Source organism: Cydia pomonella, chromosome 6 (assembly GCF_033807575.1).
Source record: "Cydia pomonella isolate Wapato2018A chromosome 6, ilCydPomo1, whole genome shotgun sequence".
Classification (NCBI taxonomy): Eukaryota; Metazoa; Arthropoda; class Insecta; order Lepidoptera; family Tortricidae; genus Cydia; species Cydia pomonella.
The window spans coordinates 22794816-22818791 of NC_084708.1; the positions used below are offsets into that span (position 1 = coordinate 22794816).

Here is a 23976-nt window from a genome sequence, read left to right on the forward strand (position 1 = left end):
AAATTTTCGACATAATTACGTAATGTGCTATTTATCGCACTAGTGAGGTAAAGTAGCACCATATGTACTGTAAAGAATTAGTTAAGTATCTCAGTAGTACAAAAGACATCAACGCGTGCATAATATATGAATATTACTCATGAAATATTCGCGCGTTGGTGTCTTTTCCACTGTACCGCGACGCTACGTGATTGGTCAATTTCATCCATACGAAATCATAATTCAACCATTACACGAGTAGGAACAGAAAAAAATTGCCAACCGTGTAATAACATACTTACTCAATTATCAAAAAGAAACCTTTGTTCTATAAATAGGTAGCTAACAATGATTCACTGCCTAATGGAATTCCTCACCTCGGAATTTTGTCCAAAAACTTTTACAATTAATTCTATTTAAACCACATTTAAACGTAACACCTAACGTACTTATTTCATCAGACGCTATTGTTTGACATTCAGCCAACGAAAACCATTCAACGTAATAAATGTTTCTTTGTTATGAGCTTGAAATCGAAAGTCTCGAAACAGTCGAATCCCTAGACATTTAAGCGTAGGTATACCTAACTTAATACAATACATTCTGAAAATCTTTCTTATTGACTGAGCGGGCGCCAAACACGAGCGAAGCGTGTCGGTTTCTGCTTGAGCAAAAATGCTTTCGTATGTCCGGCTGTTCTCGTCTACAGTAGGGCTAAGATGGTCGGCGTTTTATCATTTTTCGCCATGTTCTAACAAGCATATATTATGTATAAGCGCGAAAGTGACGGGCATAGTGACAAGTGATAAAAATGGAAGCATGCTGCCACCGCAGTAGGGCTAAGATGGTCGGCTCTTTATCATCTGTCACCATGCCTGTCACGTTCTAACAAGTATGTAAGTTAGAAAGTGACACACGACATGATAAGTGATAAAAATGCGACCATGATAGCGCCGCAGGTCGCATTTCTTAACCATTCTTGTAAAATTTTATGAGCAAGATCGATATTTAAAATTAAAATTTATAATTAGGTAAATGGATTTTTTTCTCGATTTAGGTTTCAGATTTTTTCTAAATGGTGGATTTTGACTCGTAGCCGACAGCTTGCAGAGGTTAGTTAAGACACTTGAAACTGGTCGATACATTTTAGTATTAAGTTTCGGACAAAATCCTTATCGGTTTCGATGCGGGGACGCCTCATGCAATTATCCTTCGGGAAATCATGGGGCCAGCGGCGTAAATGACGCAGTTAATGGTCAATTTCGTTAATGGCACCGACTATTACCTTTAGGTATTCCTATACTGATTTTAGTCCTTAGCTAGCGCCAGCTACCTATTAAAACTACCCCACCTATTCCAATGAACTTTATTGATAAAAGCTAACACAAAGCAAATGTTTGGTTAAGTTGAAAAATCGCCAGAAGGTCATTCACATTTCACATCGGCATCATATGCAAATGAAAAACAACCCGCAAACTTTGCTAACCCAAAACGCATGATAAATAATGGTTATCCAATTAACTAGCTATTGTGATACGAGTTGGTGATTTGATTACACCCCAGCAGGTCCGGGTGTAACAAGTGGAGCCCCCGCCATTCTACTCGTTCATTCAGCTTCACTCCGAAACCGGTCGCCGCGGCGTGAGGGCGTCCGTTGCCCGCCTACACGCGTTCGCGCGAAATTTAAACATAAACAAAATAGAGTATTTCGTTTAATTTTTTTAGCGTCAGTGTTTGTTTTAATCTATTTTTTTGTGTCTATTTTATTTGGATTCCTGTTTGCGTGCCATGATAGATTTATCATAAAAGTTTAGTAGTATTTTTTAAAGTGGATATATTAATGAGAAAAATGGGTGAGCAATCGTTAAATATGCCTGATGAGAATATAGAGCAGCATATAATTACGTTATTTGAGAAGTTGGAAGGTTTGAGGAAAGATGGTAATGAGGGGCTGGCTGGTAGAATGCCGGCTCGGTTGGAAGTGAGGACTTTATCGCTGTGGAAGGCTGTGTTAGCGGAGTGCGCAGCCTCGTTTTTGTATGTGTTCATAGTGTGCGGGGCAGCAATCGGTGCTGGAGTCGGTGCTTCGGCCTCGGCGATCCTACTCTCCACGGCCTTGGCCTCGGGATGTGCCATCGCCACGCTGACGCTGTGCTTTGTCAATATTTCTGGTAAGACTTTTAAACTCAATTTAGCCGTAAAACTTATCACCAAACTCAATCTTTTACGACAATTGGATATATATTTAAAATAAACCTAGAAACATAGGTTTCTCATTTACCTCATTATTTATCGAGCTGCCAAAATGCATACAGCGTCCATACAATTTTAGAGCTCGCTGTACTGAAAAATCCATTTATATAATGCAAATCCAACTAATCCAAGTTAATATTACATACCTATGTAACAAATTACATTTCCGAACAGCTGCTGTAGTACACAACTTAAGAGGGAAGCATTACTCGTCCATACAAAAATAGGAAAAAAAATCCACTTCTAAATATTTTCCATTCTCCATGATTTTTTTGTATATTATTGACACAATGAAAACTAGGTTTGTAGGTTTTCCTTTTTTCTAAATTTTGCAATTTTTTTTAAAGCAAAATCTATAATATCAATCTGAAGCGATCGATATCAAGATCAAAGGGATTTGTTGAAATTTAGTAGAAACAGTTTTCTCCCGAAATGGAATATCATCCAAAAAGTACCGTTATTTCGTTAAGATCGCAAAGCTATTTTTCCCTCTTAAGTATTAGGTATTAAGGTTTTATGAATAACTAGTTTCTGCTCGCGATGCCGTCTGCGTAGAATGATAAGTTTCGTGAAAACAACTAGAATCTGGGTGCCTACCGCGAAAACCGAAATTCGCATATTGCGGGGATCTTTCTCTTTTACTATTACTAAGACGAAATTAGAGTGACAGAGAAAAATGCCCGCAATTGACGAACTTGGATTTTCGCGGTAGGCCTCTGTTCGTACCTACCAAATTTATCTGAGGGTGAAGAGGTAACAGACAAACATACTTTTGCATTCATTTATAATAGCCAATATGTAGGTATTATTAGGGAAGCGATGTGCTTCTGCAAGTTGTGAACTTTGACTGATACTTCTCGAGACCCCGAGTGTTGTGAATAATAGACAAATAACTGACCTAAATCAACACTCCATTCCATTATTGTTTCAAATACTCGAGTACAATACTGCAATATTTTTTTATTATAAAATCAAGAATCTGAATCACATTGTATTCTTACAAAATTCCAAGTCGATGTAAGACGCAGCAAACAGTCCCGAAATCTAAACAGCTGACACCTGCCTACCTGGACCCGGCTTTCATATCAGTACGCACGAAGACACGTTAAGTAAGGATTCGTAGACCTTTTAATTATTGCGTTAAGGTTTACTGTAAACTCCACAAGGTTACACGTGTCTTCGGTGGTGCAAAACGACAATTCGCATCCCACGCGATGCACAGGAAAGGTCATACGTGCAACTATCCCACGCTGTTTACTCCCTGCTCCTGCAGCTTGCCTTTATCAACGTCTATTTATAAAAACAATAAAACTCTGCTACAGTGCACAAAGCCAACTTTATCTCGCAATAAATAACGATTACTTTTCACTAACGGTAATTTAAAGTTAATTAAAACTTAGGTACTAATAATTTGTAAATGGAAGACAAAGGAAAGTTTGTTACTTATCGATCTACGTCGGGCGTAAGTTACTAAAATAGACTCGCCGTTACCTTACTGAGCTTGTGAGGAGCCTTGGCAAAAAAACCTGACCACGTGCACATACCTGCTTTTTTTTTAATTGGTGCAAGGTGGGACGCATTCGGCCGTGATAGGGTGACTTTCGGAGCAAAAATGTAACAACTCTCTATAAATTTCATATTCGTTTGGCTGTTGTTTCTTTTAGGTAGAAATAGGGTTGTCTAGAGTCCAATTAAAGCCGCCATCATGTAATTTATTCCCACTCGAGCGATATTCGGATGAGTTACGTTACCGCTCGTATCGTGCAGATGTTCACAATTATCCCACTTTTTTACAAGGGTCGCGCCTGGCGAAAGTACTATCACTTTGAAAAATATGCATTCAATTTTCAATCTTATACCATTGATATAAGTTATAAAATCGTGATTTCCATAACTATACAAGCGCGTAATTTTTTTTTTAAACTCATCCCAAGTGAGCCGTGGGGTAAACTTTCCTATGCTTTTAAGATTATATCCACAAGAGACGAAACTTTGTAATTTTACCGCAATATAGCCGACCCAAGAGCTTGTTTGGCAAATTAAAATTCCATTCACAACGAAATGGTATTTATGCAATCTAAAATAAGGAAGATGATTTCCGGTCGCAAATTTAAGCAAATACTGCTTTCGTTTGTTTAATATTAATGTAAATACAATGTCCAAAGTTACAAGGGGAAATGTCGTAGAATTTTTGATGTCATGTCCTTATGGCTGAATTTATTATTATTCCTAGTGAAGATCGTATTCGTGGAATAACTGAACAGTATTATGACTTATGAATCAGTACATTTTTATATTTCAAATTTCAATCTTTATAAAATAAAAACCTACGTTTTATGTAAGATTTGAATTTGTATTCAGAAACGGACTAAAAGCCGAGGAAAAAGAACATTTTCGTCAGTTAAGCCTTCAACTCTTTAACAAGATAAAATTCCTTTGAGAAGTGTTTCCATTTCCCTCGATCTAAGTTTTCTTTCAAGTTTTGATAACTCAAAAATTGACCTACTTCTAAAATATCCTCAGCAGCGAACGTGTTGAACTCACCAGAAAGCAATTTTCTCCAGCATAAAGTAGGTACTTTTATGTCCATAAAAAAATACCTATAAAATACTTCGAAGACATAAATTTAAAAACGAGGGTATACATTATTAGACTCGACAGTAATAAGAATTTATGCAAATCCGGATTCAATTAGCAAAGAGAAAGAAGCGGAATGCGAAAGCATTAATAATTAATAATAATAATAATAAGGGCATATATTTAATGAAATCCGAAGGTTTTACCATATTTAATTATTCTGAGGTTATTTTCTGCGTAGACTCTCATTATTGATGGGGCGTTTAACAATGAAACTCAACGAACTGACATCCCATAAGTTTGTTTTCTGTGTTCCGCGCTATAAAATAACTCTTTATAGCCAGTTATTATTTCTGGGCGCGACACGTGCACCCTTCCCCTCTTTTGAAGTTTAACACCGTGGACAATGACATTTTAAATTATATCATATCACAAGAGACGACAATATAGGCTAATTCTCGCCTCTCCACTTGCGACTCCGTGATGAATTTATAGAATGGCCCGCCCTAATTTTCACTAATGGGACTGGACATCCCTATTTAAAGGCTCGATTTAAAGTTCCATTCATTCATTTTGGCTTATCTGTGACAGTTATGTTGTATCCACATTTCATTCGCTGTTTGAATCGCTTTCATCTGATCTGTGGTCCAGTATTATTCAACTTTTGTTGATGCTTTTTTAATCAAGGCTTTTCAGCCATAGTTTTAGTTTTTTTTTAAATATAATTTGAAAGGTTGCTTTGAATGGCAGGAAGTGGTTTGTACCTGCCCGCAATTCAAAATGCTGTTTTCTTTGTGCGCTTGATTGTCGCGGTATCTTTCTTTTGCCAACCAAAATGGAATAATATTATACTATCGTACAAATTGTTGAATTGAAGTTCGCAGCGGGCCTTTCGGAAATACGATTTTACCTAAGTACTCTGATAACAAATATCCACTTGCGTTTTTGGTAGTTATAAAAACAGTAAGTATTTAAACTTCTGGCGCTCTACAATTTCTACATCATATATAGCTACATACTAAATGGATATAAACATCTGCCAAAAACAGATATTCCAAAAACCTGTATTTTTATTTTTATGTTACTATCATAATGACTAAAGCGTTTCAGTTAGTTCTCCAAATTCTCCATGAAGTCTCAAAGGAAGCTTATTTAGTTAGCTAATTCATTCGTATAAATATTTTCAATTTATATTAATGAAACCAATCAGTTTTCCAACCAATAAGTAGTTTTAATATTTGATTAAAATTCACTTACGTTTTAAATTTTTACTTCTGACTTGACACTTAGCATATACATCACGAAAAATTTATGACCCAGCCGCATGGAAATTCGCGAGGATCTGCACGAATTCAAAGTTTCAAACTAAATCAAACCACTAGCTATAGTCATTTTCTTTAGGAGTACTAAAATTTCATACTTACGAATCTTACGATTGATAATAACACTATGATTCGCTTAAATTAATGGCTGTTTTACCGTCGACAGTTAAATCTATCTTCACCTCGATTTACTGATCGAAAATCACGATCTGGTTTTATTCTCAGAATTTTGCTGTTCTCATACGTTTCGGATACTAGGTACCTATTTGAGGTAGTACGAGTATATTCAAGTAGAAAGTATTTCCAAATTTTGTGCAGCCACCACTAGTGAATAAAGTAAAGCATTTCTTCCATTTTTACGAATAAAATAATTCCTTTCAGTAACATTCTTGTCACACTCCACCCATATTAGGACAATACATTAAATCAATTTCAAAAAGACGTAATTGCTGGGCTATTTCTATTCATATAAGATTTTTATACTTCAGCAACAAGTCCAACGCATCTCTGGGCATCCAAAATAAGTTGGATCTTTGATTACACATAAGTGTTGCGCAAATAGAGGCCAAATATCACAAGACGCTAGACAGAATGTATCGTGAATGTATGGCCGGCCCATTTGTGATTCAGATCGGCCGCCGGTCCTATTATAGTTGCCTTTACCTGAGTACATTATAAAAACAGCGACGATACAAAATACGCGAGCATGATGCTGACGCAAGTTTGGGTCTTTTTTGTGTATTTGTATTTTGTATAGATAAGTAGTTAGCAGTAACAGACGTATGGCCAATTATGGCACAATTACATTGCCTTGGTCCGTCTAAAATACCTACTTTAATAAAGATTTTGTAAGGTTATACTACGTTTACATTAGGGATGTCACTTATGTGGCATTCTTTACATTCGCGAATCCAATGTCCAGGATGCGAATGTCCGAATGCGAATACGAATGTTAGGGAATATGTAGTTGTTATTATCATTCCTAATTAGAAAAAAATCTAGTACGTTGAACATATACTTATCACCTTAGAACGGAATGTTATAAAGTGTTAAAAAATGCTGTCTACTGGTCAAAATTCATTACTTGAAAACAGCTTGCGCGCACTGCCCATACGCGAGTCGATGAGACAGCGACACCACCTGCGCACATTCGCATTCGCTAAACATTAGCTTCATTTGATGCGAATGTTTACAAGTATGCGAATATTCGTATATACGAATGCTAATGCGAATATTCGTGACAACCCTAGTTTACATGCTTGCCGAGACTTGGCAAAAGTCTACAAGCTCCAAGTCTGTTCAAACGCTTGAAGAATGCCATGTAAGTATGTACAGGCTTGCAAGTGCGTCATTGTATTCCGGACAGGCAAACGCGGCAGACGTGGTCATCGAAGTTGTTTAGGCTCCAATGTTGCCAGGCGTATGATAAATGATAGCGAATGTATGATAATTTGGCCTCCAGTACGATGTACGTTCAGCCCTCGGACGATGCCACCCAATAAGTCTAATATTTGAAGCAAAATATTACACTAAGATAAGATATGATATTGCGATCGCGACACGCATCAGCTCCAAGAGCTGCTAGTGTATCAAAAAATAAGCAAAGCAGCTCGATGGTAAAGTTGCCAATGTCTATAAATTGATGATTACTACTAATTTTACAAGAATTATGGTATACGTCCCATTATTGGCGCTACGTCCATCAAATTAGTTTTACTATTACGAGTAGATTCGTAGGACTTTCTATACGGAGAGATTAATTTTTCTCTGTAGCTGACTACACATTCTCCTTCCATAATCATTTCTCAGAACACTCTACCCCAGAGGAATATACGTTAAAATGTATCAAAGAGAGCGTACACTTTATACCCGTACCATTAGTGCGAGTACCTTTTGTATTCGCGATATTTCTCCTTATATGAATATATAAAATAGAAACGCTATATGCTATTCTGTTATTACGTGATTCTAGTTGTAAATTTAATGTAATACCTAAAGGGAAATAAAAGAGAACTTTCTATTTTCTGGAAATCTATATAAAATAAATTACCTGAAGGTAATGAAGTAAATTGAAATACAAGTTTACATTATTTAAGGTTTAAGATCATTTAATCTCATTAAGAATTTTAAGATTCACTTACACGAGATAAAAAAATAAATAAAAAGAAAACATGGATATTACCCTGACCCTGTACCTGATCAAACAACCATTTTTTGATTGCATTTATAATTTTTGCATGTATACTATAATTAACCTTAATAAATTCTGAGTTTAAGTCGCACAGGCCGGCAATATATTAGGTGAAATATTCGTGTTTTTATTTTTAATATCGAAAAGGAAAGGGACGCATATGCACGAATATAACAAAGTGTCCTATCAAATAAAATTATAATGACCAGGGAAATCAAAAGAAACTACATGGAATTTTCCATTCAAAATGATTTTTATTGCTTTCGAATTTAATACTACAGCCACTTTTCACCTAAATCAAACGTTTTGAATTCGGAATATAAATTAGTTTCGTTTCCAGGTGCACACATCAACCCGGCGGTGTCGGCGGCGCTCTGTGTGCGCAGGCGCGTGTCGCCGTTGCGCGCGATCCTCTATGTGGCCGCGCAGTGCGGAGGAGCTATAGCCGGAGCTGCTGCGAGTTTGGGGTGAGTTTTAGACCTTAAAGTACGCCGAGGAGAGCACATGGGAAGAGATATGGCAGCCTACAGTGACGCATATTATAGTTAAATACGTTTTATAACGAAGCCAGGGCACAACCCAAGAGGCAATAGGGATGGGGATCGAAAGAACGAATCGCTTGTCTGCCAATGAGTTTTTAAAATCCTTCATTTATCGATGATTTTCAGATTAATCTGTTCGAAACTTTCGATTATTTGAATCAGAACCTGCCATTCCTACGACCTACGGCTACACACCTCAATTTCAAGCGTTTTTGGCAATCTTGGCGTTCAAAGGTTTAAAGACCCAGAACAAATGATAATTAACACGAATAATATCGTAGCTTAACGCTTTAACCATCAAAATAACATTTCAGCGCAATAAACACGTGTAGAAATAACAAAACGGTCATACACAAGCACAGCAATCTCAAAGCTCTAGCTTAGATTGCAACACAATACCAACTTCAATTGCCGGCTTAGCCGTTTCCGCTACAAAATGACTGTTCATTCGGTCGCTGCATCACAGGAAACCCAGTATAAGTGTGACCCCATATCTTTAATAACTATATGTAGCATTAGATCATACTACACTGGTTTCTTTTTAGCTTTGGAAATAATACGAGTAGCTCTGGCAAGTGCAGCTGTTTTCTTGAGTTTACTGCTTTCAAGCGCTTATGCTCATTTAAGAGCTCATTAAATGAGATGTTTATAGCGTACTGTGCTTTGAATAAAAGACGAATTTGTTGACATAATTTCTGAGTTATATGCTGAGTGTTCACTTTGCCAACGTGGAATTTGGTTAGTTAATAGGGTTGTTTCCATCTACAAATCTCAGGGTCGAATTGTATCCCAATAAATTCTTTTGGATTATAAGAACATGTTTAACTACTTTTAGGGGACCTGTAATGACCATATTTTTGGAAATATTGAATTTAAAATATATTTTGGCTCACGTCACGTGACCAAACTTGAAACGTCATTGAAGATTCTGATGACGTCACAACTCTCGGATTGACACTGTTGACAGTTAGGCGATAAACAACAAATGACAAATGTCAGTTGACAGTTCATATCTTCTACGTGTGTATGTAGTTATGTGTCAAATCGTAAACTGTGACGTCACACAATTTTCAAAGAGCGTTTTGGGCGCGAAAGCATCTGTCAAAATATATTTTGTTAAATTAACATATTTAATTCCGTTTTTAGTATAAAAATTGAATTTTAGGGCAACTTTTAGTCAATATAGAACGCGATACAAGCGTTTCGAAAAATTTGAAACAACCCCATTCGTTTTCCAGGGATTTTCCGCCAGTCGACAACGACATCTATTGTCTTTATTTTGCGCGAAAGGGGGTAAGTTACTCTACAGACTTCAGCTCCCCCACGAAACCTAACAAATGCTTTGTGCTCGACCTGCCCGCGTAGCCAACAAGCTAATCGTTAACGCTCCGTAGCGTAGCATAGTCATCTCTCTTTATCGCTCTTCCATTTAGTGTAACAGAGACAGTTACATTTCTTTCGGCTTTGCCTTGTATGCTTTTACTTGTTGACGAAGATGATTAATACTCAATTGAGGCCTACTTGGTTGCCATACCAACCAAATTTCAGAACAATTATGCAAAATTCTTCTTCATAGAAACCCGTCTTATAGAAACATAGGGAAAAGTGAAGCTAAACAAAAGCGTGTAAAACAGGTGTTTAGATTATCCCCATTTTTTATAACTCAATAAATACGAAAGAAATTGCAAAGGACTTCGACATTAGAATTTGCTGCTATATTAATATTGGACTTGACGTTTCAATTAAAAAATACCGCCTTCTCGTGTACAACACAACCCCTGATATAACACGCTTATTTCTTCATAGAATTTAATTTAGATCAATTTTAGCGTATTCAGCTCGTGCTCAGCGCTGTATTCGCCAACAACTGCATAATGCAACCAGCGACGCTGGTAATTATTGTCTACGGTGCGCCAGCTGCTGGCTGCCAATTTAATTTTGAGTACAAATTGGTATATCTATGGCATTTTTTGGCAAAGTATACAATTGGGTACTTGACACATGTTGAATATTATAACAAAATTTAGTTAAATGGATAGAAAATGAGCCAACCATTATAAAAAAGTGGAATTTCAAAAATTATATTGAGATTATAAAAACATACAAGGCTCCGATGTCTCAAAAAAAAATTTTTTTTTTGTCTTTCAAAAATAGAAAAGAAAATGGTACCATTCGATTCCTTACATTTTATTGAAAAATAAATTATATGACAATTATACACATAAACGCAATATTTCAGGGTCAAAATGGCAATTTCCTTGATCTTCCATACAATTAGGACAGACTTATATGATGTGACGTCACATCACCTTATCATTTTGTTAGAGGCGTTTCAATCGTCGACTGCGAGGTCTGCGAGCGAGACTTTAACTCTCATTTCTGACCTTTGTGTTGCTTAAGTGCCATGAGTCCTATATAGACATTTGATCCTCAGGAAAATCAAGATCGTTTGACATTATTTACAAAAAATAGTTAAGCAACCAATTTAGGGACAAAATTAATTGTAATAGAGATATATTAAGTACTTAAGTTCTTGCAAAAACAACCCTGCTGAATGCGGGCTGTACACAATCGTCGAGACACCCCGAGACAGACCGAGAATGAGTGTGTACATGCTGCTCCCTTCTGGCCTCGTTCTTCCTCGTCTCGTCTCGCGCTTCTCCGATTGGATCGGAGCGCACAAATATATTCGACTCGAAAAATCGTTGGGTAGGTATAGTTTCTATTTTCCTCCGTGAGCTTCTACGGGTTATCGTCTTATCTATTGTTTAAAAACCGCAAAGGCGCGTGCCACTATGAAAAAATGGGCAGGCCGCATAGGTAGCGTTTATTGAATTACTACTCTATTGAGCACGGAATAAGATTCATTATGAACTAATACAGAATTCTAACAGAATAGCTGTCTGATCTCTATTGGTGCGTCTAAGGTAGGCGACTAAACGCTCTCAAACCAGCTTGACTTGTGACACTGCGATCCGAAACAAAGATACGTATTCGAAGACCTCGCTTGCACTGGTAATGCGAGCGCACGGCTAGCTAGCGCAAAGGAAGCAATGTTATGTTTCTCGAGGAGCAGGTAAAAAACAGGGCCGGATTTTCACACAAATATATTTGGGTGGTTTTACGTTGTTTAATTTAAAGAGATAAAACATAACACTATTTAAATAGTAGGTACACATCTAACAGAATGGGCTTGTGTAATTACAATAATAACGAGATATACTCATTTTTATAATCAACTGTTTAAACAGTTGTTTGCTAATTTTAAACTTTAAACAGGCTAATTTTAAATAAACAATAAAACAATGGTAAAATAGTAATAAATATGTATATCCATTTAACAATCCCGTACTACTAATGTTAAAATAGACCTATATGTTATAATTATGTACACTAAAATAAAGATATTATTTACAATAGAGTACACATTTAGTAAAACATTTATACAGTTGCTCTTTGACTCCATGGTAAGTAAACATTTATTTCCATCGTTTTATTAGTGTGTGTGTGTACCTACTCGTTCTCGGCTCATCCAAGTGAAAACTTCCTCAGAAAACATTAAACATTTATGAAACCGCACATAGATCGTGTCATTCACGAAGACGCGTGTCTTGACCCGTATAGTCATGTTATTAGAGGTTAGATTTGACAAATCTGCGCGTCATCGTGGATGACACGAACCATACGCTGTTACAACTGTGTCAGTGAAGTTGAAAACCTTTCTGAAACTTTTACATCCGTATAAATATATATATAAACCTAGTTGTCCGCGAATTTGTGTGGATTTTAATATGTGAAATCAGAAAGGAGCAAAAAATTTGGCACGCCGCGCGTAACCCCCGACGAAAGTTCTGGCCGTCGTGAGGGTTTTTACATTTTATGTCTATTACTCTGTAAATACACTTCTGTCTAAAATTTCGCTTGTCAGATCCCTCGTGTACCACTAGTTGTTTTACACTAAAATTATACAGCTCTAATAAGCAGGGTAACGATGTACAACTGAAAACATGTGATTATTTTCTATCATGCCAACTTTACAGATTTCGTCAGTGACAGTCGTCCGTCCGTTTCGTCGTGAAGTCCGTGTGAATTTTTTCATGATATTTACCCTTGATAGAAATACCATATAAAACTAAAATTTTCCGATAGACCCCTTTTAAGTGATGCTGCCCGTACAGTGTCGTGAATCATTCTGAATCCATTCCCACGTTGAAATTCAATCCAAGAGATATTATGTGCTAACTATGGCATGGTTCACTGAAACGTAATAGGGTCTTAATGTATTCAAGATGGCGGACTTATGACGGGGGATGCATTTGCATCTACGTGATTCAGTTTTAAATGAGCTTCAGCTTATGTGTTCTAATTGATTTTGTAAGAGATTTATTAATTTGGGCCCCCATAGAATAGTATCGTTTAGCAGCGTAAATCTCAAACCAAGTCAAAATTCGACCCATCTTATCTTATCTTATCTTATGAGTTTTGGGGGCCCTTGCGGATACACATCGAACCATAGGTCTTTTGTGTAATTACCCCCTTAGGTCCGTAAACTACTCAAGTGCTTTTCCGACCATCTCCATATGCCGATGATGGAACTCATGGTTTGGTTCCAGATAGCCTGCTCCAAAGTCCTTCATTCTTTGTCTGGCCAGGCCGCGTAGCCAACGTTACAATCGTTAACGCTCCGTAGCGTAGCGTAGTCATCTCTCTCTATCACTCTTCCATATTAGTGCGACTGTGACAGTTGCGTTTCGTTCGCCACGGAGCGTGAACAATGTGCACGTTGGCTACGCGGCCAGGGCGTAACATTCACCCATTATGTGTTTCAGTGTCTCTTCCTCTTTGCCACACATTCGACAATTGGTGTTGCCAGAGTGTAAAATTCCCAAATTCGACCCATAAAATTAGCCATGTTTGCGGGCCAGACATTCAATAAGATAATACGTGCCTTCTGCCGTCATTGCTTCGTTCCGTTCCTATTTTCTTATTACTCTTATTAGATATTTTATTTAATTTTGTTTGCCGCATACCAACATTAAATCAGATAATCTAATGACCATACATTCCTCGGACATCGACCTGGTGTTTCGGTGGAGTATGCACAATAAACTTCATTTCAACCCAGTCAAGTGTTGTGTGTGTACATTTAGCCGCTCTCGTTCCGCTATATATGGGCATTATATACTGGGGTCAGAGCCGATAAATCGTGTCTTTTCCGTCAAGGATCTGGGCGTAGTGTTCGATGCACAGCTAACTTTTCACGAGCATATTTTTTCTCTCGCGAAGAGCTCCTTTCAAAGGCTGGGTTTTGTAATCCGAAACCTTCGCGATTTTCATGACCCGGTGGCCATAAAAATGGTGTACAATGGTCTAGTAAGGAGTAAGCTGGAGACTTCGTCGATCATTTGGAACCCCTACGAGTCGACGTATGCTTTACTGCTTGAGAAGGTCCAGAAAGCGTTTTTAAGGTTCCTTTATAAAAAAATATTCGGATTCTATCCGTACCTGTACCCGACAAAGTATCTTCTCGGCTCCCTCGGGTACAATTCCTTGGAGGTCAGGCGGAATTACCAACTCCTTGTCATGGCATGCCGAGCCTTGCGTGGGGAGTCAGACTGTCCCGAAGTTGTTTCTGGTCTCGTGCGCCTGTTTGTTCCGGACGTCCCGAGAATGGCCCTCAGACCACGACAACGCGACCTGTTGGCCGTGCCGCCGGCGCGCACCGTATCGCGCAGGAACTCGCCGCTGCCCCGCGCCCTCTCACTGCTCAATGCGCTCCTGGCATCGACGCCTGAATGCGATCTATTTGCTTGGCGATGGGCGGCAGTGTATAGTGAATGCTTGAGATTCTGTGAGGCGATGGATGCTAGGTGCTCTACTGTCCCAATTTAATTATTTATAATTGTTAATACTTATAATTATTAGTTAGTTTAAGTTTCGTGACGCATTGGTTCAACTGTAATGTCATGTAAACATTTTTATCAATAAAATAAATAAAATAAATAAATTCCGTGATCGCATGCGTTCAACGCTGCGTCTATCGCATACTTAAAACAACCGCGCGTGTAGTACCTACCTACTATGTATTTGGTCCGCAACCCACAATAGGGTTTTTCTTTTGAATTCCACTATTTTTCATATTCTGGAGTACAACAACATATATGTCCTCTTATTTTATAAAAATATTAATATATGACTAAGTTAAAGTGATTCGTGTATTTTATTTTGTGTCCATGTAGGGCAACGGTCTCAAAAAAGACCACCTACAACATTATCATTTTGTATTTTTTTCTTGTACAGAATTTTTTGTACGATTGGCGATGAGGCAAGAATTGAGGATTTTTTTCAGTCTTGCCCGTTAAAGGGTTAATTATAAAATACCAGTATATTTCATAAAAAAAAAAACACGGAGCCCGCAGCAAAAATCATTATGTCAGAAAAGCAAGGAAAGTCAGTGAACTGGGCCGCGCTACACCAGTTGAAAGTTGTTATACCGAAGTTATGAATTGAAATAAAAATATCTCGGATTCCATGCTGCGGATGTGTATCGTAAAGAGGGGATTCCACCAATGTGCGGCACTGTGAGGCACAAGAATATTTAGTGCAAAAATGCTTGTGTATATATCTTGATTTGTTTCATAAATTACAAAACTCATTAAAGTATTGTTTGGTGAACTGGTTATTCATGGCATCGACTTCATTTCTGTAGTTGCCGTTACACGATTGGTTAAGTTTTGTAGCAAAGAAGATCGTATCAAGGATGCCTTTTAAACAAACGTTTTCATTGTACAGGCAAATGGGATCGATTCAAGCCTCTAAATTTACGTATTTTCGTTTTCTGTCTAAACACACACAACAATATTGTAGTTGTGATTTTTCGATTAGTTCTTGTTTTTTACTCTAGATGGAAAAAATCCGTTTTGACGCATACCTACTGTTATATTAAAAGCATAATTAAATAACTAGATTATTAATCTTGTTGTTTATAAGATGACAATCAAAGATATTCCAATTTTCATTTGACGTTGGCGTATAAAGGTTGTTAAACAAAGGTATAAAATAAGGCTTGTTGTATACAATACTAAACCTACGACCTAATAGAATAAGCTAGCGCAAAAGCAAATACACTACGCGCGAAGTATCGGGATTAGCGCTGGTTTCGGGAAGCACGCAAGCAAGCTAGCGCCGCATTTTTAGATTTTCACCTTAAATTAATCATCCTCAACAGGCGTTACAGTTGCTTATATAATATGGCGTACTAGTATTGATACAGATATTTTAGCTGGGATTTAAAAAAAAACTACATATTCATATAGGTAGGTATACGTAGAGTCTGTCTAAGCTAATTCTACTGCTACTCTGGAGAGATTTGGAAAGCCCGACCAGAAATATATGATCATTGTCAAGAGGGACTTTGTTGAGCTATTAAGGGTTTACTTTATATTAGTCGTTTCATAGCGTTACACCCTTATTCATAAACGTCTACTAAAGTTAACAAGCCGCTAATAATCGTTTGTCCCTTTCCGACGTATTGGTATGATGGAAAGGGACAAACGATTATTAGCGGCTTGTTAACTTTAGTAGACGTTTATGAATATGGGAGTTAGTATTTACAACCAAATTAGCTTGAATCCTAAATGGATCAGCAATTAGTCTGGGACCGTACGAGTGTGTACCTACAAATTTTAGAAAATTGATTCGTGTCAAACATCTTATATATGTTTTGGATGGAGGCCAATATGAAAAAATGTGTGCTCGTATCTCGTATGGCGGGAATTTCTCTGTTTCAACATATACCATTCGTTTGTGTGGGTATTTCAATTTGATGTCGATTTGAACGCATAAATGTTTTAGCAATTGAGACGAAGCCACTCGAGAGCTCACAAGTTGACTTTGTCGAGGCTTCAGCTGGAATATTGAGACTTTCAGTTTGATAAGTTTAATATGATGTGTATACGTTAGTATACACGCCTTTTCATTTATTTATTACAATTGTTTAGTATGTAATATTTACTTACAATAAAATATCAAGCACAAGTTTGGCGCTTGTTGTCACTATTTAATATAGATATATTCGCGAAATATCTCAGAAATTCATTCATTTAAATATGTCAGTCATTTAAATAAGTAAATAATACATACAATTTAGCTTTGAAACTCTAGGTCCATGGGGTCCTAGCGCGCACAAGTTTTTTGGAGAAATCGCGAAACGTCTGGTTGACGTAACTGGTGACTGAAGAGCTGGCGGCTTCCTCGCACAACGTATCAGTATTGCGATACAACGAGGAAATGCCGCCAGCATCCTTGGTACAATGCCTCAAGGGCCTATTTTAGATATAAGCTAGTTATAGTAATCATCTGTATATATTCATTATGTATATTGTTATTGTAAATAAAGCTTTAAATATTTAGCTTTCATTTCTTGTAAGTACATATTTATTTTTTGCTACACATACGCGCCACCACTGGGATAAAGTCAACTGCAGAATATGTTAAGCGCCTCTGTTGACTGTGACTGATATACCTAATAATTTTATGATTTATAAACTTGGAAACGAACATTTATCCACATAGCCACGGGTGACAGCGTTATCATAAGATCAACCTCACAATTAGCTACTATTGATCCCATGCGGGGTGATTAGTCCGAACTAAATGGCTTGTCGATAGCCGTTGTCATCACAAATCTATCCGCCAGTATCCTGACTACCAATTTTCTAATTGATCCTTCCACTCAAAGCTCAGATAGTCGAAGGTGCAGAAAGCATAAAAAGATTAAAAAGGTCAAATACGGCGTCGTCTGAACAAAAGATTTCCTTTGGCAGATTTAATCTTTGTGTTCCTAAGATAAATTTAAGAAGTGGAGCCACTCAGATTGTTGATGCAGGTGGCTCCACCAAGTTTTACTACGGAATAGTGTCAATATGATACCATAAATGAATTCGGCATCCTCGATTTATACGAAAACGATAACAAACTTGGCCTAGTTGTTTAAAAGATATAGATATCAAGATAAAGTTGAGAGCATCCCTTAAAAAATACATTAAAAATGTTGGTAGCCCCACTTCCTTCATCTTTGGGTCCTAGGACCAATACTGCCAAAGGAAATCTTTTGTTCACCCAACGCTGTATTTAATGAGCTGCACCTTCGACTAAACTGGAGATCAAACACGAAACCCTTAGCAGCAAAGTGACTTGACCTTGATCTTGGTTCTATTGTTGAACGCAATCATATTGTTGAGAACGAAACTATTTGGCACTGCAAATAGTACTTTGTTATATTAAATTTTAATATTGTAGCCTCCTATATCTGGCACTTTGCATCCCTCTAATCTAATCTAGCCTCTTGGGACCTAAAAGTGGAAGAAGTACCTCTTATTGTAAGTACTGATAATGAGGTAGTCTGTGTGGAAAGAGAATAGTCGTGGAATGTAGCCTACATTCCACGATTACTTTTACAACAGAAACTGCCCGCTTAGTCAACATGCTAATCGTTGACGCTCCGTAGCGTAGCGTAGTAATGTCTCTCAATCACTCTTCCATATTAGTGTGACAGTGACAGTTGCGTTTCGGTCGCTACGAAGTGATAGCGATTGGCACGTTGGCTACGCGGGCTGTTGCTAATGTTGCTATTAGCCTATTAAGGCCGCAGACTGGATGCAAGCGGCGAGCGGCAAATTAAGGTCGTTCATACATTGGGCCGAGCGCAATTTATGAACGACCTTGGTTTGCTGCTCACCGCTTGTGTCCAGTCCGCGGCCTAAAAGCTCTCGTGCCGCGGGATTTTGTTATGACAACCAAATGTCAGATCATTTAGTGCATCGAGTTGAGATACTGCTTCTGTTCCTAAACTGTGTTGTGGCGTGATGGAGGCGTATAATTAATTAGACTGCGGGCAACATATGTGTTGTCTCAACTTCGCAACAAGGGTGTATCTTGGGTAACATATAGCCTGTTTTCTTACTCGTTCTCACCTGATTTAATTACATACAATATTTGTTCCTCTCTAAGGACGATTGGCAACTTTGTATGGAGCCTAGTCCATAAACCAACAGAGATGAGAGTTAGGTCATTAGATATGCATTTTTATGTACTTCATTTCGTTCTATGGGCACCAAGCGGAATTCCATTGCAGAACTGGGATATGACCGCGAAAATTGAAGTTCGTCAATTGCGGGCATTTTTATTTGTCACTCTAATTACGTCTTAGTGTGAGTAAAAGACAAAGCAATTTGCGTATTTCGGTTTTCGCGGTAGGCTCTCTGAGATATTGGTATATTAGTCAAAATGTTGTCCGTTATTACTTACCCAGGCAATATAGTCCACGTAAGTAAAGCTCAGTAACTTTTTTTTTTTTTTTTTTTTTTTTTTTTTTTTTTTTTTTTTTTTTTTTTTTTTTTTTTTTAATACCTTTTCCACCAACATGATCGGAGTCTTTATAATTCTACTCGACACTTTTATACCAGTTCTCGTACTTTTTCTACTGCTCGTACTTCCATGCTTCATACAGTTCTTTCTTTCATTCATCGCCATACACACTTTGTAAAGGCTTCCTTTGACACCGGTGACTGCTTACCGTCGCAGCCCGCTTGTTTGCCACCGACGTAGTATAAAGGGAAATGTCGATGAGTTTGATGTCGATAAACCACCCGAAGTGTTATCGACAATATTGCTCTATAAATTGGGGCGGCGCGATCATTTGTCAAGCGGTTGTCATGTTTATTGCTATAACGACATTAAATTTGTGATTTTCAATACTCACGATTCAACGTTTCTGAGTTTTTGCTGCAATTAACGAGTATTTGCTATATTACACATACATTTGTAATTTAGTACGGTCACTTCTGAAAATATCGATACGAAAAAAGTGCCAAAAGTATGTATACACGACTTTATCGCCCATATATTAAGGTAGTGTATACATATTTTTGGCACATTTTTCGCATCGATAGTTTTTGACGTGACTGTACCTAGTGCCTTTGCCCATTAATAGGATTGGGTGGTCAACTGACGTCCGGGTCCCTACATGAGCTGTGGTAACACTGTGCCCATTAATAGGATTGGGTGGTCAACTGGTCAAGTCACGTCGAGTCCCTACATGAGTTGTGGCAACACTGTGCCCATTAATAGGATTGGGTGGTCAACTAACGTCCGGGTCCCTACATGAGCTGTGGTAACACTGTGCCCATTAATAGGATTGGGTGGTCAACTGGTCAAGTCACGTCGGGTCCCTACATGAGTTGTGGCAACACTGTGCCCATTAATAGGATTGGGTGGTCAACTGGTCAAGTCACGTCCGGGTCCCTACATGAGCTGTGGCAACACTGTGCCCATTAATAGGATTGGGTGGTCAACTGGTCAAGTCACGTCCGGGTCCCTACATGAGCTGTGGCAACACTGTGCCCATTAATAGGATTGGGTGGTCAACTGGTCAAGTCACGTCCGGGTCCCTACTAGACATGTGTAAGTAATGCGCGTAACATCACAAATGAGATATCACTCAAACGCGTAATATTGCATTACGCATCACTCCGAGAAACTAAGCATTACTTCAAACATCACTCGAGCACATGACTGGCCGAAGCGCGCGTAAACTCGTAAAGCATCAATATAGATTGACGCGCCGGTAGTCGGTACGAAAGGTCCGTTCAAGTACAATCCGCGTAATGTATAATGAGCAATGAGACGTGATGGTGTGATGTGTGATGTTTGTTTGCCATGCTATCATTACTTTGCTATCCCGCTCGCACCCGCACTCACTGCTCGCTCGCTCTCATTCCGCAATGCTTTCGGAACACTTCGGATCGGTCCGCTCGGCCGGTCGGTAGCAGTCGCATTTCATTAAATTGATACTATAACGGATTTTTGCACCTACAATCGATTTAAAACTGTAATGCGTTACCATAGAGCTTACAATGTTTTTAGTATTTTACCTATAAGGATGCGGCTAAATGATAATTCGCTTGCGAGTTTGAATTTGACGAACAAAAACGTATTTACTGTTTATTATTGTTGTGAAATGTTTGGTTTGGTTGACTTTCGTGGCAAACTAAATTAAGCACGAGTGAAGTTACTTATTTATCTTTAATTTAATAGTGAGCTAGTGTTTACAGTACATTCTCGTATCAGTATTATATCATAATTTTATTGATATACCCAAATAAAAATACTACCATGTGACTCTCGATGGCGTTATCTCATTAATTAACAGATATTTTCTTTTATTTTTTATCTATGATTTTACGACTATAAAAATAAAAAAATTAACAAAAACGATCTATCACATGGCGGTGACAAAACGCAATGCGTAATAGATCGACGCGCCGATATGATACGCCCTAGAGTCCTAACACTCGCTGCGTAATGTAGTTGGTACTGTGATGAGTGTGACGTTGCCATCACGCGCACGCCCGCGCGCTGTATTCGTTCGGGTAATTAAATGTTTCGTTTCGAGTGATAAGTGATGTGATATCTCAGTGTAACATTACGTTTTCGAAAAAGTGATGTGATATAGCATTACTTTTTGAAGCACTGTTTCGCGCATGTCTAGTCCCTACATGAGCTGTGGCGACACTGTGCCCATTAATAGGATTGGGTGGTCAACTGGTCAAGTCACGTCCGGGTCCCTACATGAGCTGTGGCAACACTGTGCCCATTAATAGGATTGGGTGGTCAACTGGTCAAGTCGCGTCCGGGTCCCTACATGAGCCGTGGCAACATGTCACAAAAGTGCTAGAAAGATGATGATGATTACGCCAATGCGCGTACTACAGATTGTGTCATTCACGAAGACGCGTGCTTTGACTCGTATTCATATTATTAAAGGGTAGATTTGACAAATCTGCGCGTCATCGTGAATGACACGAACTATTGTGGCTCTCTGAGCTGTAGACTTCGCGTTAAGTTTTAAAAGCTTAAATCTTGTAAAAAAAAAACTTCTTTGAGTTAGGTATTATCACAGCGTACAGTGCAATATTAAGAAATTGCGAAATAGCACTTCAGCTCCTTATGCCAATTTCTACCGTTTTGAACAATTCCCGAAAAACGAAACGACAGTTTTTTTTATTTAAGTATCGAACCGGCTCACCAAATTTAACGAGAATCGGTTGAGAATTGCGACCCGTAGATGAGAACATCTGGACGTATGAAAGCAGTTTGCCAGAGTCAAAACGGAGAACTTCACTGACGCTTCGGTCAATTAAGTTTTACTTCTTCTTTCTCAGTTCCTCTTCCCATTTCATTTGGGGTTGGCCCTCTGAATGTGTTTTCGGACTTAAGTTTTTCTCATTATATTCAATTATTTCTTGAAGAAAGTTTTATAATGAGTACCTACTAAATATATAAAAAAAATGTAGGAACCAATTAAAGGATAATTGTAACTTATAGCTATCCACACTACTCGGATGAATTATATTATATATATCGTTGTCTAAGTACCCCCCCCCCCCCCCCGAAGCGCTGGTGGCCTAGGGCGGTAAGGTCGCGGGTTCAAACCCCGGCTCGTACCAATGAGTTTTTCGGAACTTATGTACGAAATATCATTTGATATTTACCAGTCTCTTTTCGGTGAAGGAAAACATCGTGAGGAAACCGGACTAATCCCAACAAGGCTTAGTTTTACCCTCTGGGTTGGAAGGTCAGATGGCAGTCGCTTTCGTAAAAACTAGTGCCTACGCCAAATCTTGGGATTAGTAGTCAAAGCGGACCCCAGGCTCCCTTGAGCCGTGGCAATATAACGCTAGGAAGAAAAAAAAAAAAAGTTGTCTAAGTACCCCCAACACAAGCCTTATTGAGCTTACTGTGGGACTTAGTCAATTTGTGTAATAATGTCCTATAATATTTATTTATTTTTGGATTTTTCTCACGGGTGTTCCTATAGTAATTTAATCGCAGTGTCCATTGAGTAAAAAGCAAAATTTATTGCTACACTTAATTTCTTCACTCGTCACGTCAGTCACGATATTCAGTACCTGCCTATTGTAGTTGACCTTTTATGTCGTTTGCCCGAAAAAGGCTGTTTTTACTGCTCCTTCGTATTTAAAAACGTCTTAAGAACCTCATAAAGTACCAAAATATTACGCTCTTTCGCTTTTACAAGTAGCAACCGTGTAGCAACAAAGAATCCCACGTTATGTGACTGAATATACCACCCTCACCTCACGCATTTTATAAAAGGTCTATTGATAACAAAATTGTACCTGAGAATTAGTTGCACTCTGTCGGTTTGTAAAGTATTTTTGGCAATTATTTGTCCAAACTATTCAATGCTTACGAGTAATTTATCACAATTCCTTTCATTCGGATAGGTACAGTCAGCATCAAAAGTAGCGGATGAAACAACGCGCCAAAAGTATCTGATATTCCGGATAACCTTTCCAAATATAGATAAATTTCTAAAGTTCGCGTCCAAAAGCATATCTTTTACAGTCTTAGTTGTTCTATATTAAGGACATCACTTTCTGTTACAGAATGGTAGATACTTATGAAACGTTATTTGATACGCTACTTTTGATGCTGACTGTACTAACTATTTTAAACTAAAACTAGATTTATTTGATCCGTACCACCGTATCTTTTCACATTAGAATAAAATTTCCTGTATAAAAATTAAATAAATTTTAAAATTGATTTCATATTTCGTATGACGTCACTAAAAGGGATATTCAAATATGGAAGCATATATAGTTTCAGCCTAAAATAATAGAAGAAAAAAAAAGCGAGCTCCTACGGCTGTCTATGGTGTGTCGAAAATTAAAAAGTATATTTTTTCAAAGGCTTGCGGTGCACTGAACTTTGGCAGATGGCGGCCGGCATGCACGTGCATACAGCACGTGTAGACATATATAAAAAAAAAAAAGTGTTGATTACCTTGGCTAAAGTGGACTTTAAGTCTTCGGAATAAGGAAAGCGAGAATGTCGCGTTAAAAGTATTCATTAGGACGTTCAGTTGAATGCAACGATAAAGGAAGCGGTAATCTACTTATCTTAAAATGGCGGTATTTTTTAAGGTTTCGGTTCCTAAGGGGCGGAATAACTATCAGAGTAATTAAGACATAGGTACTACTACTACTACTGTTGTATATACTACAGGTTAATTGGGCTACTTCTTGTC

At 38.0% G+C, this 23976-nt stretch overlaps 1 protein-coding gene across 2 annotated transcripts in view; it reads left to right on the plus strand.

Annotated features, from left to right (window-relative positions):
- Positions 1–8: 8 nt before the first annotated feature.
- Positions 9–23976, plus strand: part of LOC133519324 (neurogenic protein big brain) — a 162272-nt gene continuing 138304 nt past the window's right edge. Inside the window, exons 1-2 of one of the 2 annotated variants that reach the window (XM_061853363.1) lie at positions 9–2150; positions 8663–8789. In XM_061853363.1, the coding sequence (XP_061709347.1) occupies positions 1820–2150; positions 8663–8789 (458 nt within the window). In that variant the 5' untranslated portion in view covers positions 9–1819. The remainder of the gene's footprint in view (positions 2151–8662; positions 8790–23976) is intronic. The other variant, XM_061853364.1, reaches the window with a different exon arrangement.